The following is a 15,294-nucleotide window of genomic DNA, read 5'->3' as shown; positions in this document are numbered from 1 at the left end:
TTGTAAAAACAGCATCCTGGTTACGTTCACCTGAGTCACGCAGTTTTTGCAAGACTTCTGCACAACACATTTCCAATAAAGATGAAATTCCAGCACACTTTTCTCTGCACTATTACATGCTGGCATTGATACATTCCAGTGCCATATTACGTTTTTTCAAAAGCTAGGGAACAGTCACCTAAGGGAAAGCAAGCTAAAACCATCAACAACTGCATAGCACAACTGTGTTTATAAACTTCTCTCTCACACAAAGGCATTTTAGGCAAAATACATCAGGAATAAAGCAGGTAAACAGATTCATATTCTAAAACATCAATTATAGCTACCACTAAATCCCAAGAATTAGTGTACTATACAGACATGCACAATACCTGCAGTATTTGCCTGGTTTTAATTTGCATTTTTTATCTTCTGGTTGGTTTGCATCGTAACAGCATTCATCTTTACACTGGTCACTGTATCCACAGTCACACTGTTCTCCTTGTTCAACCAGTCCATTACCACAGATGGGTTGACCCGACTCTGAAAAATGCCAGTATATTCATGTACAAAGCAGTACAAAAGAACATGCAAGTAGACTTAAAAATGTTAACACTGAGTTGCATCAGTATCCAGCTAATCATGACTAAAAATGCCTGGTCAAGATGGACTTCAGACTAGGGCTCAAGTCAACCTACAATATTTGCTTGCCACCCTGCTTAGTCATTCCTGCAATCCACAGAATTTTAAGCCTCTGACTAAAAGGTTTCTGCTGATAACAGTGGGAGTTCCTTGCGTGGATCTGAAATCAACAGAGATAAGGGGAAGTTTTCTGCAAGGCCTCCAGTGGAGCAGCACCCTTCCTTCCACTCTTCCTCCTTTAACAGAGTTTGAGGACCTTGAGGCGAAAGCTAATGGTACTGGGGTAAATTACTGTTACTTCAAAACCCAAACCTACTCGCTGCACAACCTCACAAAATCTGTGAGAGCTCACATATTATAGACTCCAGAAAGAAAATTCCTACAAAATCCTTTTTTTTTTTCTCCTTTTAATTGCTTAAATTCTTGTGTTTTAATCTGTGCTCCTTACCTCTTGTCCTTTCACTGGGCATGACTGCAAACAGTCTGACCTTGTTTTCTTTACTCCCTCCTGCCAGGCAAGACCTGGCCCCCTCCCCAGCCTTCTCTAGACTAAAGAATCTCAGCTCTCTCAGCCCCTCCTCCTGTATCAGATGCTCCAATCCCTTAATCATGTTTGCTGGACTCACTCCACTATGTCCATATCTTTCCCGTGCTGGGAAGCCCAAAACTTGACACAGTACTCCAGACAAAATCAATTCTTTACTTACAAAATCTTTCAGTAAACTAAAAAAAAAAGTAACCCAAAAATATCTTCTAATTAAGCATCATAGTAATAGCTTAGGCTTTCTGCTTTTATGATGACTAAATACATACCAACAAAACAATTATTTCTCTTTTTTTCAAGAACTTGGCTGATATTTCGAATGCTACAGATAGAGAACTTGTTGTTGTTAAGTTTGTCCCCAGATGTAGCTCTTGCATACATGATGTAATTGCCGTTTTCTTTCTGACCCAAGTTCTTGGACTCTCCTGGAGTGCACTCCATTCCAGAATCATGCTGCAAAATAAATATTTTAAAACTATTTCTGGCAAGAAAAATTCTCTATTTTTTTACTCTCTTTTTATACATGTGCAAAAGTAACCTTATGTGCTGGTTTTGGTTGGGATAGTGTTAATTTTCCTCACAGTAGCTAGTATGAAGCTATGCTTTGGAGAACACTGAGGTGAGCAAGCGGCTGTGTGGTACTTAGTTGCTGGCTGGGGTTAAACCATGACACCTTAACACAGTGAAAATAAGAGGTTCATAAAAGCAAAACACCATCTTACTCCCAAGAGGGTTTTTTTTGAAATACAAGGAGTATACAGAAAAAGTATTGTTTTGGGATTCTGTTTGTGTTTTGAACTCTAATGCTGCTCTGACCCATCCAAATTTGCAGAAATACAGCTGATTTTCTCCAAAGTAGTAGATAATCTTAAGATTTTCAACATAGTTGTGAGAACTATGTAATTTATTACAGTTCAGTAGAACCAAACATGTACTTCTATGTACTTCCCTGGATCAAATGCAACAGTAAGATGAAAAGAACCATCTCCCATGCTGATTCAAAAGATGTTTCACTCAGTGGGACTGGTTTTTCTGTTTCATGTGCCCATATTTTCAAGTTGTACTTGGAAGGCTTGTTCCCACTCAGAGCAGTGGTGTTAGGGATTTTCTCAAGGCACATAAGAAAGCATTCACATGTGAACATCTGTTTTGGATGAACCTGTCATTACTGTCATATCTTCATTTCATTTTACTTCCAGGAGTAGAAAGCCTATATACCTGAGTTTAAAAATAAAAAACCTAAGCCAGAAAACTTTCTCATCTCCAGCAAAGCAAAAAGCCTCATGCTTTCAGCTTGCCACAAACAAATCATGTCCCTAAATGACTAGGAGACAATTTTGCTCTTAAATACTGTGCTTGGTATCTTAACTCTCTAAACAATTTTCTTAGGTAAACTTCTAAGTGTAAATAACTGAACATAAAAAAAGAGTCAGTTCTATCTTCACTAGTTGAATAAAGTGTCATCTTAACCAATTTTGCACTGATTCTTCCTCCTCTCCAGGATAAGCCAAAATATATTCAAAAGATGTGTGTGACCCTAGTCTTCAATAAGACACAGTAAAGTTTTTAGGGAATAACACAATCCCTTCATAAGACTAGTAGAAATAAACAACTCACAAAATCCACTGTTGCACCAGTGTTGCAAATCCTCATAAAAGGGGCTTAGTTCAGCAGATTGTTTTTTGTTTATATACCATCTGCGTTTATAGTCACCCAGCCAGTCATGATTATACTGTCCCTGTTCCTAAGTAGTAAAAGCTCTACTTGCAAATCATGCACTTCAAAATGTTTGAAGGTGAGTTAACAGACCAACAGTAATACTCACGGGTGAACCAAAGTTATGCCCAACCTCATGAGCAAAAGTAATGTGGGAAACCTTGGGGGGAACATGGGAGCCATAGTTCTGAACAGTGATGATTCCAGTGTTCAAAGACTTCTTCTTGCCATCAGAATACAGTTTGCTCTTTTCGCATATTCCTCCAGAGCTCCCTGCATTGAGACAAAAGTACCACAGTTAGTCATTTAAGACAAGAATTACTGTGTTACTTTTCTAGTGACATTTAGAACAAGAAACAGCTTGCCTCCTCCGTGAACGCTTACAGACCGAGTTCTTCTGCGTAATTAATATTAACCCAACTTTGAAAGTAGATTAGATTTATCCACACTACTGCTCTCAGCACTGAATGGATACATGCACACGAGAAGTGAGCTGGTTTAAAATAGCTATTAAGACCTATTTGGGGCTTTCATTGCACAGACAAGCCCTGATTTCATCATACCTGTAGTACAAGACTAGCAGGGTGTAATGTCCAATACAAGTAGCCTCAATTTACATCCCATTTGGATTTCACTAAGTAAAAAAAAACCCACAGTAAAATCACAGGTGATACTCTCTCAAAGCAAAAGCATTTATATAAAATGCCTAAGATTAGCTATACATCCTTGTCAGCAAAAGTGACTCATTTTTCCACTGTACAAACTAAAGATGAAAATGCTTTTGATGTGTGGGTCTATCAGACCCATATTTAGAAGGTCAAGAATCAAGTTCATTACATTTAAGTGTTTGCAAAAGGCTCAACATTTCACCAGATTTCTCTGTAACTTTAGTAAATATCCCATTTAACCTACCTCTGTATGTGCATTAAGGATGAAAATCTCTCAAAGCGACTTAATTTTTCTCAATTAAATTTAGTTTTGGAAGCAGTGTTTATGAAATGCACCTTCCAATTCATCCTGTGCTTGCTCAGTCTACACACGAGTCATCACAGACCCAGTTTCTTTTTTACGTAGGCCACCTGTGCGTTATTTTGCCTATGGTTCTTCCAGCAACATCAAGGTTAGTCCAAACAGGTCCCTCTAACATACTTGCTACACTCAAGAGTCCACCCCTCTGACTACTCTACTAATGCTTATTTGAGCATTTTAATCTCCTAAAATCAAAGTCTGAGGGACTGTTGTATCACAACGTTTTTCCACGTAGCTCTCATACCCTACAACCAGCATGTTCTTCAGAGGAAAGTACAGCAGTAAAAGTGAGGTGATACAGTATAGCTACATCTCGTGAACGGTTTAATGTTTCTTCCAAAATTGTTTAAATTCTGTTAAAGCTCTTGATACCATCCTCTTGAAGGTATCCAGTCTCTTGCAAAGTCTCAGAGAATCCCTTCTTCTTCAGCCTAATTCCTTATTATATAGAAATCACTTGGGGGAAAAAACAGGGAAGATTGTTCCTTCTGAATCTCCAATTTTGATTTCTGTGAAGGTTTCCAAATTTTGGAATTTGTGCTGAGCTATAGTTAATAAATCTGGGTAAATACAAATTGTAAGACTAGCAACTTTCAAATATATCCTATAAAACTAATACATCTAGGACAAACATCTCAAGATGCCACACACATGAAGACCACTGTTTGATGGTTTTTTTTAAATAAAAAGTTTTATCTCCCAGAACAAGATCTCACTGATATTACTTTAATAAGGTATTAAAAAAAAGCTTCCAATACTATCTAGAAAACCTAAGGATTCTGCAGTCTATTTCTACTACAAAATCCATACAGCATAGTTTTAAGCCCTGTTTATATACAGCAGAAATATGTTTCTTCTGTCATTTTACTGGTCACTCGTACCTGTCATAAATAAAAAAACCATCCAAGTAATACCGACTTTGTCTAATGAAAGAAATAACACTTTTCTTTACTGTTCACATCTTGCTCATCAGAAAGACACCAAGTCTAATTGAAGTGACACATGAAATGCTGCTTATGTATTAAAATATAATGACCAAACCATACCTAACCAAAATTGTGAAAAGTTGGTTATAAAATTTTTGTCTATTCACTCTCAATTTGTATGAAATAGCTTCTACCTTTCTTCTTTGTACCTACCTACAATACTTAACCTCATAACACAGAAGGTTTGGATATAGTTACCTGAAGGGGCTCCAACCCAAGCCAGACCAAGGACTCCATCATCAAAATCACGGTCTGTAAACACATAGGCCAAGCAATAATCATCATGATTCTGTTCTGAGTTCAGTTCCAGAAACTTTTCTACACCAATGTTAGGAAATCTGAAGGGATTGGAAGAGTCCTTCTCATCTACAGTTGTGTTAATCTAAAAGTAAATTGAAACAAACTGTAAGACATGATTCATTTTCACTTTACTTGTAAATACCAGCTGAGAGGCTTACTGTTGTCAATACCTTGTTGTGTTAAATAGCTAAACATGTTGCTGAAGACCTACAGGCCTTGACAAATTACCACCCCAGTATTTGGAAAACCATGTTCTACAACAAAGGAAGAATTGCATTTGTGTGGTAAATGCCCACTCTCTTATTTCTTTTTCCTTTCCATTAGTACCCATAAGTTTCTATTTACCCTCTTAAATCATCACTTTTAGAAGGCACTTTCAACCTGGAGAGCCATTATCTATTTTAGTGTTAAAGTTCTCGGAGAGAAATATGGTCTATTCACAGCACAGTCAACACTGCTGAAACACAAGAACTTGATTCCTATAACAACCGAGTACAGCTTAATAACACAAGTAGCAGGCTTTTGACAACAAACGCTAAACACAAAGCAAATAAATGGGTTAGGGAACCATTTACTACAGAGACGCTTGTGCTACAAAACTGCTATCAATAAATGGTTACAAGTGAAGAGCAACAGGACTTTTGGAAAATACAGCCTCCAAGCAGTACCAGTGAAGCTAAAAGTTATTTTCAATACAACTTACTCTGATGCGCTTCACCATGAAGCTGATGTTACGGATTCCTGAGAAATCTGTTGACTGGTAAATTGTGTCAATCGCTTTAACATGGCTGGATATCTGTCAAAACCAAAAGCATCTACAGTTCAAAGATCCGAGCACTATGCTATAGTTAATCTTAACTAACAACAACTGCAAGGCCTGTACTTTCACATGTAAGATCTCGTGCCATATGAACTCTTAACAGGTCTTTTAAATCAAATGCTGACGGCAAGTAACAGAAATAAATGCCACCATGACAGATAGCAAAGTATTTTGCCATTTGCTTTTTAAAAACCAGAATTTTATCAACTATTCAGATACCTGTGTGTGACACTCATTCTATTCCTTGCTATAAGACAGCACTGTAGTTAAAAATGTATTCAAAGCACCGTTTTTCTTTTTTTGAGGAAAAAAAAAAGTTACAGCATTATTCTTCTGTTTCTGGTAGAATGCAAATGTGAAAAAACCTCATTTACCTTTTCCAAGAGCACACTGAAGTGCTAACTCATTGAAAATCTGATTTTGAAGGGGTCTTCAGAGCTCTGGAATACGTTACTCAAGTTGAATTGCATACAGTGTGATGAAGAAATAGAGTAAAAGTCAGATTTGCAAGTGGCAGTGGAATTCTAAACTTCGAGATGTATGTTAACATGCTAATTATAATTTTAGCAAATGGTCAGAAAAAACCCCACACACACCAAAAACCTTTTTCAACTAAGAGTATATCGACAAATGAAAAGCATCTGGTTTTAGTTGCCACTGCTTTTTCAACCTTCTACCGCATCATGCACTACAGGAACAGATCTCAGTGTCATTAGCTCAGTGTTTTGAACTAAAATTTCAAGTGGAAGTGCTGTGCAAGTGCCAACATAGAGACCTGGCAGACTGTCAAACAACAGAACTCTTGGGTAAGTATTACATTTCTGACTATGAACTGAGAAAAAAGTCAGACTTTTTTTGTGTAAAGATACACAGCATCTTTATAGTGAAATAAAAAAAGCTGTATCAATACTGTCAAGGTCAGAGTAACAAATGAAACAAGACAGTCTAAAGTATGTAAGCAATAATATACAGAAACTACATAAAATTTATCAGAAACACACAAGAAAAGCAGATCATTGAAAACAACAGGATTGGAAATACCTGTGCAATTACAGCTTCCCTTGTTCCATAATGTTTGTAGAAGAGATGATCAGTCTGAATATACAGCTGACATGTATTTTTTTCAGCCTGAGTGGCACGTTTTTTTCTTAAGAGCTGTGGACCATTGTTCTTAGGCTCTTCAAAAGGTTTCTACATATACACAGGAAATTAAATATATTTAATTTGGTAGATCTACATGCTGCACTAGATTACCTAAAAATAGCAAAGGATTTTTCTAAATATAGGCCACTAAACTAACAGATTTTCATTCTTTTTCTTTAAGCCACAAAGTTTCATGAACCTTGAATTAAACCAAGGGTGTTACAGCCAGTTTTCAAGTATGCCATCTATTTTTAATGATGCCTCGGTCAAACCCTTCTGTGCGTTTCATTTTGTCTTACAAAAGGCAATCAATGTGAAGTATTTTTTTCATTCATATAATCTTTGGAATTCTTTTTCATAATCCTTTTTTTAAGATGAACAGTTTGTAGATTAAAAAAACAGCACTGTGGGACTTAAATGCACCCTGCCTAACACAGGTTATTTCACACTGTAATTACCTTAGTCAGCTACATCAGCAAACAGAAATACTTAAGCAGTTCAGCATGGAACAAACGGTACACTAAACAAAGTTAAAATAATGCTCATTAGCCAGACGACTATCTGCTAGCACATTTGCCTTACAGTATTCTCTGGTTGATGGCCCACTTTCTCCATGAAGTTTTACAAGCAAATTTTTGGGAAAGCATGTTATTGTTGCCAATGCTGAATTGTCTAATACTGTTGATAAAGTTATCTTCTGGAGTTAAAATGTAAATATAAAGTTGCTGATGCAATTTAACAAGACATATTGTGTAGTTCTGTTGGCATATACTTAACTGACACCACAAAACGATGCCAACACTTGAAACAGCTCAGAACATAGTTAACACTAAGAGAACCTCAGTAATTTACTGCTGGAAAGTGTTAAAAAAAAAATCCAGTTTCATCACAAGTGGTGCAAATCTGAAGGTAAAAAACACCTGCAGGAGTCTAAACAGGTATGCAAGCCCCTTCCATAGACCCCTTAACTCCTATTACAAGCGATCTGTAGCATGCTGTAACCCCTTCCATCTTTCAATATTGCTAGTAAGGCTGTCCTACTCCTATCACTTCAGTTACCACTGAAAGCACTCAGATTTACAAGTGTGTTACACTAACACACCTTGAAAATCTGAAAGTTATTACTTTTTAAAGACCACTATATTACGTGGAGATTAAGGGATCTTGAAACTCTTCCTGCTCAACTGCAATAAGGTATACTCCTCATCTCAAGCTTGATTTCCATATCCATCTAAAATTCCAATTGTTGAAAAATTTGAGATCATATAGTATTCATTAAGACTATGTGCTAGGACATCTGTGTTGTAGAAGCAATGAGAAAAAGAATTCAGAAAAATTATGTTAATACGAAATATCTACCAGGAATTTAAGTACCCCACAATGTGGAAGGATGATGACTGACTAAAAGACAACATACCAAAAACATGAAGTTAAACTAATTTCTAATCAACATAATGCATTAGCCCATGGTGTACCTCCGTTGTTGGCTCTTCTATACCAGTCATCTGGTACCTCTGCATTCTTTCAAATACTGAATGATCTGCACAACCTCCTTGTGGTCCATATTTATGCGGATATTCTAAAAAGAGGAAGGCCAGGTTGAGTTTTCAAATTCCAAGTACAAGTGCAAAATACGGCTGTATCACTGCAATTTATTCAGTGTGTCCAATATTGCTCATGTGGTTTCAGGGAAGCATTCTAAGATTGAGGCTTTATGAAACTGTCTTTTTTTATTAAAAATTTCTACAAAGACACATTCTTCATTTTACAAACAGAACAAGACTGACAATTGCTTCTTAACATTGTTTTCTTACAGACAGCAAAAGAAAATGAGCAATGTCTAACATAAGAACAAGAGCTATTATGTACACATCTGTTCTGATTAGCCCAAACTAAGAGCAGCCTTTAAAAAGAATGAACTCACAAGGGAAAATTGTAAGAGATCAATATACTAAAGACTGCCTGGATACGGGAAGGAGTTTTTTTATCCTACTTGGTAATCTAAAAGTAAGAAACCTTGCTAACATTCTTAGAAGATTCTATTACTCCATTAATGTTCCACAGAATTTATAAAAATTTTATTATTATGAAGCTTTACCGATACGTAATAACTGAAACTCTAATGATCCTTGCTTTCAAACTCCACTCTACAATTCTAGAATTCTAACTTTGCTAGAGATTTGATTGACAAGGTAAAATGCACAATTTCCATTCTGAAAAGTAACCAATACAATTAAGGACAAGAGATCAGTATGCGTACACGTGTGTGTGTAGATTTAAAACTTACAGAAATACAGATTATAAAAATTTACAGAGATATTTAAAACTTACAGGCAACGTAAAACAAGAATTAAAATAAACATTTTCATCACATTCTTGCTATAACTGACTGTTTAAAGGGTGTAGAGCTCTCTGGGTACACATCAGTTAAACATGCTGGAGACCCACACCAGTTCAGTAAGAATACCATACAATTGGCTGCTTCCCAAGGGGAATTCTTTCAATACTGGTCAATGCATATCTCATTGTGCACGTGAACGGGCTTCAGACACATCCGTCTGGGTTCTGACCATTAGTACCCCTCAGAGATTTGTAAGCTACCTCTGCTTGCATAAGCTTCCTCTGGAGGTGGGAAGTACTGAAGGGAAGAGGTCTTGCCCCTTCGGTGTCTCTGCAGACTGAATCATACAATGGATCGGTGCCACAGTACGAGATAATGGAGTACAGATTATGGGAGCCACAGACATAAATACTTAAGGACCCAGGTTCTGTAGGACAAACCACAGTTTTACCATCACCTCACCAAGGTGCAGGTTTTGTCAGAAAGGTGTGAACTTTATCAGGGTTTGTTGGGTTTTTTTGGAGAGTTGGTGGTGAGTCGTTTTTGATTTTTTGTGGGGTTTTTGTGTGGTGTTTTTTTTAAGAAAGTATGAGGAACCAGAATCAACGACTAAATGAAACACATATCTAGGAGTAGAATTCTAAAGCCTAAAACCTGGCACTAAGGACCTGCTGTCCACCTTACATGCATTTCAGGGGATTTTACCCTGGACTAGCTCTAGTCTGGTTCTGTGGGGTCAGAACCTGGTAGCAGTTGGAGCACAGCAGATGCACTCTTGGACTATGCACTCTGGCACAGTTTCATCTGACAGTTGCCTTTAATTATCTTTGATTCTCATACCTGTTTCCTGCAGTCATATTGTATGATACTGCTCAACTATTTCCATATAGAAGCCCAACTCGCTTCAGATATTCTCCCTGTGTCACTAAGCTCTAAACTTCAGATTATAATAATTAAAAGCTGGGGGAAAAGTAAAATTTTAAAAAAGCAAACAGGAACAATTAAAAAACCATCTCCTTGGCATACAGCTAAAATTAAGTTGTGAAAAAATCCAAACCATTTAATACAAGTTTATGCTCCAAAATACCCGAAGACCAGATTCAGTGGGCCCACTGATAAGCTTGAAAGGACTTACAAAGAAATAAAAGCAGTCTTCCAATGCTTGAAAGTAATGATTATTTCTTACAAGTATTTAGAGAAGTCATGTTTAACATTGCTTTTTTAGAACTAGTTATTAGACAAGTGAGGTTAATTTAAACATAGTTAATTTTTTTTCAAATTGGGTCCTTTTCCAGGTACAAAGTATTTTACTGCAATTGTAAACTTTGCTTAATGGGAAAGAACCAGATTTACGAAACACACTTCTTGACAAAGAAAGTTTCAGCCTAAGAGTAATGGAAAGATTATAGTTGGGTGTAAACAGTAATTCATTATCTCACTAGCAAATTTATTTTATCTGCTGTATAGGTATCAAAGTACAGTATTGTATTTCACAACTTATTTCCAGCCTGAATTGTAAAGAAGCTGCTCCAACATGCAACAAAATCACATTCTCTTTGGTCAACTTTATGCCTACTGTTTTGACCAGTGTTTGCCAGCGAGGTTGTTAGAAAAATCTTGATATTGTGTGGGAGGTAATTTGTTTATATTCTAATAAGGTTTTCTTTAAATTAAAAAAGAAAAAATCTTTTGAGAGGTAACTACAATGAATAAGCAGTACTTGGGGTTTTGAAAACAACTTAGACTTCTGAATGAACTGGTGTTTGCCTTTCACTGTTTACAGAAGTGTCCATGAATTGCTGTTATTAGAACCTTGTAAGTTAATTTAATGATTTTCTGCATATTATTTGCCCACATTTCAATTTCTAACACCACACAAATACCACTTTTGAACAGCTGTCTCATCATATTCCTCCCAGTATGGTTAGACTTAGCACAGTACCAGAGGAAAAAAAATGTTCTTGCTGTAAGCAACCTCACCCAATTTGATTAGCAACATAGTGGAACCCTAGCTTTGCTACAACCAATATTAAATACAACGCACTGCTCACTCACTGTTGAGGTCATCTGTACTTTTTGGGATCCTGTTTACTATCATTAGATTAGAGTTAGGAGGAAAGGATTATACATATGATCCTTCCTTTATTCATCTCCCCCAACCCTTTTTTCCCCTCTCACCATAGTATTAAAAAACAAATTCTACTGTATTTACTGTAGCTGAAGTTCTCATTACCCACTACCCATTGTCACACAGCTGATCACTTATCTGTGTGACAAAAGCACATTACACCATGGTGGGACTGGTGGACAACACTGCCTCACCATCAGCACACTTCATCTGCATAAATCCATCCTAACTTTAAAGCCATTCTTCAGATTAACAGAAATTAACTGGAAACATGGCTGCACAGCGTATTTTGCATCAGGATGAAATGCCATTTTCTGCTCTCACCACACCTGTCTTCATACTCTGTAGCATTACGACAAATGACAGAGCAGTACTAGAGACAAACACGCTCTCCTGGTGCACTACACAAAATAAGCAGTCTTTCCTCTATCTTGTTTCCCAAAGAGGTTAGGAAATCCCTTAATACACGTTTAATACTGACTCCCTGCAATTCAAACAAATATTTCTCACTTCAAAAGTAATAATCTAGTAAGAAACACTTCACAAGCATGACAGTTAAAATCATAAAGAACTGAACATGAAAGAGTCAGCAAAAGCAATGGCCAGTGTTTTGCATGTCCTGGAAAAGACAAATCCCCCAAGGAGAGATTGGAATCCACCCTGCTAAAGACAGGAGGCAGGTAATACAATGTAATTCGCCTTGGAACCACATCTAGCTTACAGATAAAGTAGCACATGAAGCTTTCTTTTGATAAATGCTGCATTACCCCCAAACCATGAGGGCATCCCTCTTCATCTTCTGACACTTCCTATTTCCACCATCCCCTGCAGCAGTGCCATTTCTGGAGCTACGCAGGATCCACGTGGTGTCAGCTGACTTGGACAGTTTTGACCCACACCACACAAGTTTGGTCCATGCTCTTGTGATGCCCTTAAATGCTTTAATCCCTTCTGCCAGCCCTCTGGGATCAAGAGCTTCTTAGCCTACCCGTACCACAAACCTATGATTTAACCAAGACAAAAAACATAAAAACATGCCTTCACCACGAAATAATTGCTTACAGTGAATGCAGAGTTGAGGAAAAGCTAGAAGCCTACTTTCCTCCAGACCTATGACAGAAGAATTAAATTACAGGAGCAATTCTCTAACTAGAGAAAATCCTCAAGCAAAGCAAATACTTTATTGTTCTTCTCCCATATTGTCCAGCTTCCCATTTTCCACTTTCAAATTCTGTACATCCTGACACAATGTTAAAAATTAGGTAACAAAAATAATGTAATAATAATAAACCCTAAAACCCCATAAAAACATCTTGTCATTTCATACTCTTGATAGCAATATCTTACTCTTAACTAAATGGCAGATCATTACTGATGATATATGCAACTACAGATGCTCAAAGTTAGAAGTTTAATTCTTTTTTTAAAAAACACTACCTACCACAAAGAGATTCCTGATGACATATGATTTTTTTTTCTTCTACTTGTCAGTAAAATCTGTTAAGCATTTAGGTTAACTACTTAATGGATACTGGATTTAGGCATCTGGGGCAAGTGTATGACATCAAACCTCCATTAAAAATGATGAAAACTCAGTTCTCCAACAGCCAGAAAGATTTGCCCAATAATACCAAAACCAACAGTGTCAGAACAAAATTCAAATTTAAGCAGATAAAAAAACCTCTTATTCCAGATTGCATTCTAAGCAGTCTGTCACACCATGCTCCCATGACAACTGCCAAGTAGACCTTCATTATTAAATAACCACCCACAATATGAAAAAGAAACCAGGATCTCACTAACAATACATAATTTGGAATGGTCAGTTCATTCAGCAGATAGGGCTTTGCAAAATTACAAAATACTTGACCTTCTGTTCTCTGTTGCATAGTTCCTCCAAGACCATAAAGACAATTAAATAACCATGCTCATTTTCCTGAAGGTCTGAACAGGATTTTCCTGTCTAGGATTTTACTGTTGATCTGAGGAAATACCAATTTTGTATTTTACAGTATGAACTCAGGGACACATTTGAAGCATATATGACTTAAATAAAGTAAATATACTTCCAATGAAATCCTAATATTTAAAGTTTCCAAAATATTTTAATGAAAAGAGCAATTTGCATCTTTCTAGCAATAAATTATAAAACAGTTTGATCAAGAGCGGTTTAGAAACTAGCATCAGTCAACTTGTGTTTCGAGTCATGAATGGAATGCTGCCTTCCACTGGTCACCACATCCACTGTAACAGACAAAAGCTGCCTTATAAAGTTGACAATATAATCCCCATTTACAGAAAACCCTTTTGTTTCACTACTGAATAAGAACTCATTGAGATGCTAATCATATGTCGCATTGTGATTTATGAAAAGCACTAAAAAGCATATTGTTTCAAAAGGCTGAACCATGGGTGCCCAAAAAATATCCCAAATTAAAGCAAATATGATTTCTTTCCTCACACTCTGCGTTACAAATGTAGCATTGCTGTTGCTTCTGTCCTGTGTATGATACTAGTGATGTGACTATTTCACAAGAGTTAGCTTTAGATTAGAGCAGTAACAACGGACCTGCATGCTTCGTTTTATTTTTTAAAGCTACTGTAAAGCTTAGCTTTTTTTTAGCTGTAGTTGGGCACATTTTTGGAGCTGCAGTTCAACGCAAAAATAACTGCCAAGGAAAGGCAAAAGAATTTTCGCCTCAAAAGCAGTATTCAGAAAGTGACAGAAGCAGTTGTAAACCTCAGATATTTCAGATCGCAGAAATCGGAGAGGCATCTAGGACAGCAATACAGAAAGTTAAACTACACAGTCAGAAGGCACGCACACCACACTCCACACTGACAGCAACCCACCGAAGTGGCACGTTTTCACATCGTGCTGCTTAGGCTTAGCTCCAGGATGGGCCACTTTCAACCACACTGTGCACGCATCAACTTTCACTCAGTGCTTTGGAAGCCACGTCGTACTGTTGCTTTCATGTGGCGCTCTAGATTTAGACAATCCCCTCTGATAATCTAATCTTGTTTCTAACTGATGGTTTTGATGCATTAGATGCAAGAGAAGAAACAGTGTAAGCCAACATACCAGCACTGGAGAAATTTTAAAAAACTAGATCCTGCTCCCATTCACATTAATGGGACATTAATACAAACCGATTTCATCATTAGCTTTTTCCCGCTCCCAAGCCATCCATTTACTCCTCCAACAGAGATCACTTCTACAAAACTGCAATACTAACTTTAATAAAATCAAATTATCTGCTTCCTTAAGGTACAGTTCTATTTCTGTTCTTGGGTTGATAACAGCAACGAGAGTATTTTTAGTCACCCACTATTTACAGCAGAAGGAACTGGGATATGAGACAATCTTCTTGCTTGTCTCACCCCTTGGAAACTGGGCAAATCACTGCCTTATGTCTCTTTACTCCCCTTCTCCCCCTCTTTTTTACAACAGGGTTAATAAAACCCTTTGTAAAGCAGACAGTGATTTATTTAGAGAGTAAAGTAAGTGGTGGTCTGATATTCCCACTCTCGAGCAGTGAACTGAAGTGTTCCATGAGACCTATACAACTTACCGAAGAACTTAGAAGTATGTGCACATTATTCACAGAAATTTTGTTACACAAGACATATCTTACAGTTTCACAGCAGGGTTTTGTAACTTCT

The 15,294-nt window shown here is 37.1% G+C and overlaps 1 protein-coding gene across 1 annotated transcript in view; it reads right to left on the bottom strand.

Annotated features, from left to right (window-relative positions):
* Window positions 1-15,294, bottom strand: part of ADAM10 (ADAM metallopeptidase domain 10) — a 39,227-nt gene that overhangs the window by 7,687 nt on the left and 16,246 nt on the right. The window contains 7 exon segments of the mRNA XM_010147504.1: window positions 372-522; window positions 1,435-1,618; window positions 2,991-3,154; window positions 5,095-5,278; window positions 5,900-5,992; window positions 7,058-7,207; window positions 8,635-8,738. Coding sequence (XP_010145806.1) covers window positions 372-522; window positions 1,435-1,618; window positions 2,991-3,154; window positions 5,095-5,278; window positions 5,900-5,992; window positions 7,058-7,207; window positions 8,635-8,738 — 1,030 coding nt within the window.

Source organism: Eurypyga helias, unplaced genomic scaffold (genome assembly GCF_000690775.1).
Source record: "Eurypyga helias isolate BGI_N326 unplaced genomic scaffold, ASM69077v1 scaffold2112, whole genome shotgun sequence".
NCBI lineage: Eukaryota > Metazoa > Chordata > Aves > Eurypygiformes > Eurypygidae > Eurypyga > Eurypyga helias.
The sequence above is the reverse complement of the archived record's forward strand: the minus strand, read 5'-3'. Positions and strand labels throughout refer to the sequence as shown.